Source organism: Pyxicephalus adspersus, chromosome 3, assembly GCF_032062135.1.
Source record: "Pyxicephalus adspersus chromosome 3, UCB_Pads_2.0, whole genome shotgun sequence".
NCBI lineage: Eukaryota > Metazoa > Chordata > Amphibia > Anura > Pyxicephalidae > Pyxicephalus > Pyxicephalus adspersus.
Window position 1 is genome coordinate 128,475,867 of NC_092860.1, and position 2,163 is coordinate 128,478,029.

The following is a 2,163-nucleotide window of genomic DNA, read 5'->3' on the forward strand; positions in this document are numbered from 1 at the left end:
GTTGTTTCTGCATTGTTGTACTTTTTGCATTATTCTGTTGTTTTATATAATGTAATATATTGCAGCTTACCAAAACTTTTGGTGGCTGTATTAGTTTTCCTTTTTTCTTCAATTTTTACCTGGTAAAACATGATAAAGGCTATTCCTTCACTGTGTATCTACAAAAAGATTCTTGTGTGGCTAGACAATTTAAATTTAATTAATTTGTTCCTTTTATTACTCCTCCCTAATACATGATTGATTGATAGGACTACTGCCTACAGGACCTATATATTACCAGGCATTTTTTCTTACAACATCATTAAAAGGATAAAGTATAGGGAACTCTGCATGTATAGCAGAGATGTCAAGTACCCCCTTATTGCTCTTGTTGACTCTCAGGGGACCTATTCATATTCAAGTTTTATATCTTCCAGGATCAGTCTAAAGCTGCGTACACACTTCCAATTTTTATAGTTGGAAATGAATGACGAACGAACGACGAACGACCGATTGGCAATAAATTGTTCGTTAAAAAAGTAACCAACGACGCCGACGAACGAGGATAGTCGTTGGAAATGAACGACCGGACCGGCAGATCAGGTACTTCATCCTGTTTTTTCCAGCGGAGTTCTTCATCTTGTTCCACTGCGGTACTTCATCCTGTTTAGTTCAAATTGCCTTACCTGTCAGTCAAGTATAAATAATTGAACACACACAAATTGTTGAAAAATAAATAATTTTACTATAAAAAATTTTTTAACTAAAAATTTACTAAAAACTATAATTTTTTTTTTATTAATTTTTTTAGTGCACGCAGGTCACTTCTCGCCTCACGCACTGTTCTGGCCACTTCCTTGAATCTGCAGTCCATGGCCTCCAGTTTCTCCAGAATCTCCTTTTTTTGGGAAACAACATCTGTGTAGAAATAAAAAAGAAGAATATTAAGTACACATATATTGTGAAGCCGACACATGGATATGAGACATATTCGCCTAAACAATATATGAATGCTTACCAACACTTTTTGCCATCTGCCCTGACGTGCCTGGCTGTGGACCTTCTCACTCTCCCTCTGATACTGTAATAAGCGCAAACAAAAATAAAAAGTTAAATTACACACAATTACATGCAACCTACCTCTCTATAATTTGGGTACATACGTGGCTCAATTTCCACCACAGATTCCAGTACCTCCTCTGTTGGGGAAACCAGAATCAACTCTGCATAAAAACAAAACCAAATACATATTTGCACTAAATCTAAAAATAATCTATTTGTCATATTTAGACAATTATACATTTTTTTCTTATAACCATATACCAATATCCTACCTTCCACCTCTACCGGCTCCTCCAGACGGCCAGCCTGGTCAGGGGTCCCCAGAATGCACTCTGTATAGAAATAAAATCAAAAAATGTTTTTAACTATATTGAAAAAAAATGTATTTTTCATGCTTACAAAAATATGCATTTTTTCTTATTAAATATATACCAATATCCTACCTTCTGTCTCTACCGGCTCCTCCGGACGCTCCTGCGGCTGCTCCTCTACCTCCCGAGCACGTCGTCCTAATGCATAAAAGCAAAAAGAGAAGCAAAAATTGTCATAAATATATAAAATTTTTTAAAAAATTCCAAACAATTTTTAAACAAATGCAAATAAATTAAAAATACTTTTGTAAAAAATTTACATAACCTATAACGAATATTTTTTTTAAAAAATGAACTTCTACAAACCGACAAAATTAATACTTACGTTTTCTGTCAATACGTCGCCTCAGCGTATGCAGCACGTCCCTCTCTCTGTTCTTCAGATCAGACCACCTTTTCCGCAACTGATCTTTCGAACGCTCAACATGAAATTTGTGCCGCAACCTCCTCTGCAATTTCTCCATTATCCGTTTTTTTCTGGCATTCTGGGATTTATAATGCCCCCCCTGTATCGTTCAAACGATCGCATCTATCGTGTGTACAATATCTTTGAACGATCGTGCCGTTATCTGTATGTACAGGATCGGTGCCATACGATCGTTTGCAGATATCGTGCAGGATCGTTCGTCGTTCGTTTACCAATGATAAAAATTGGAAGTGTGTACGCAGCTTAACACATTTAGATGCTCTATATTCCTCAGTCAATTCCAGTGCACTATGCTATATCCAAGTAACATAGAAGGTCTGAAGA

The 2,163-nt window shown here is 36.2% G+C and overlaps 1 protein-coding gene across 1 annotated transcript; it reads right to left on the reverse strand.

The window, feature by feature from the left end:
• Window positions 1-812: 812 nt before the first annotated feature.
• LOC140327486 (uncharacterized) lies at window positions 813-1,911 on the reverse strand. Its single transcript, XM_072406873.1, has 5 exons — window positions 1,738-1,911; window positions 1,485-1,550; window positions 1,120-1,373; window positions 1,002-1,060; window positions 813-897 (listed from the first exon to the last, which is right to left on the reverse strand). The coding sequence occupies exons 1-5, from the start codon at window positions 1,874-1,876 to the stop codon at window positions 813-815; spliced, it is 603 nt and encodes a 200-aa protein (XP_072262974.1). The 5' UTR covers window positions 1,877-1,911.
• Between the last annotated feature and the right edge of the window lie 252 nt (window positions 1,912-2,163).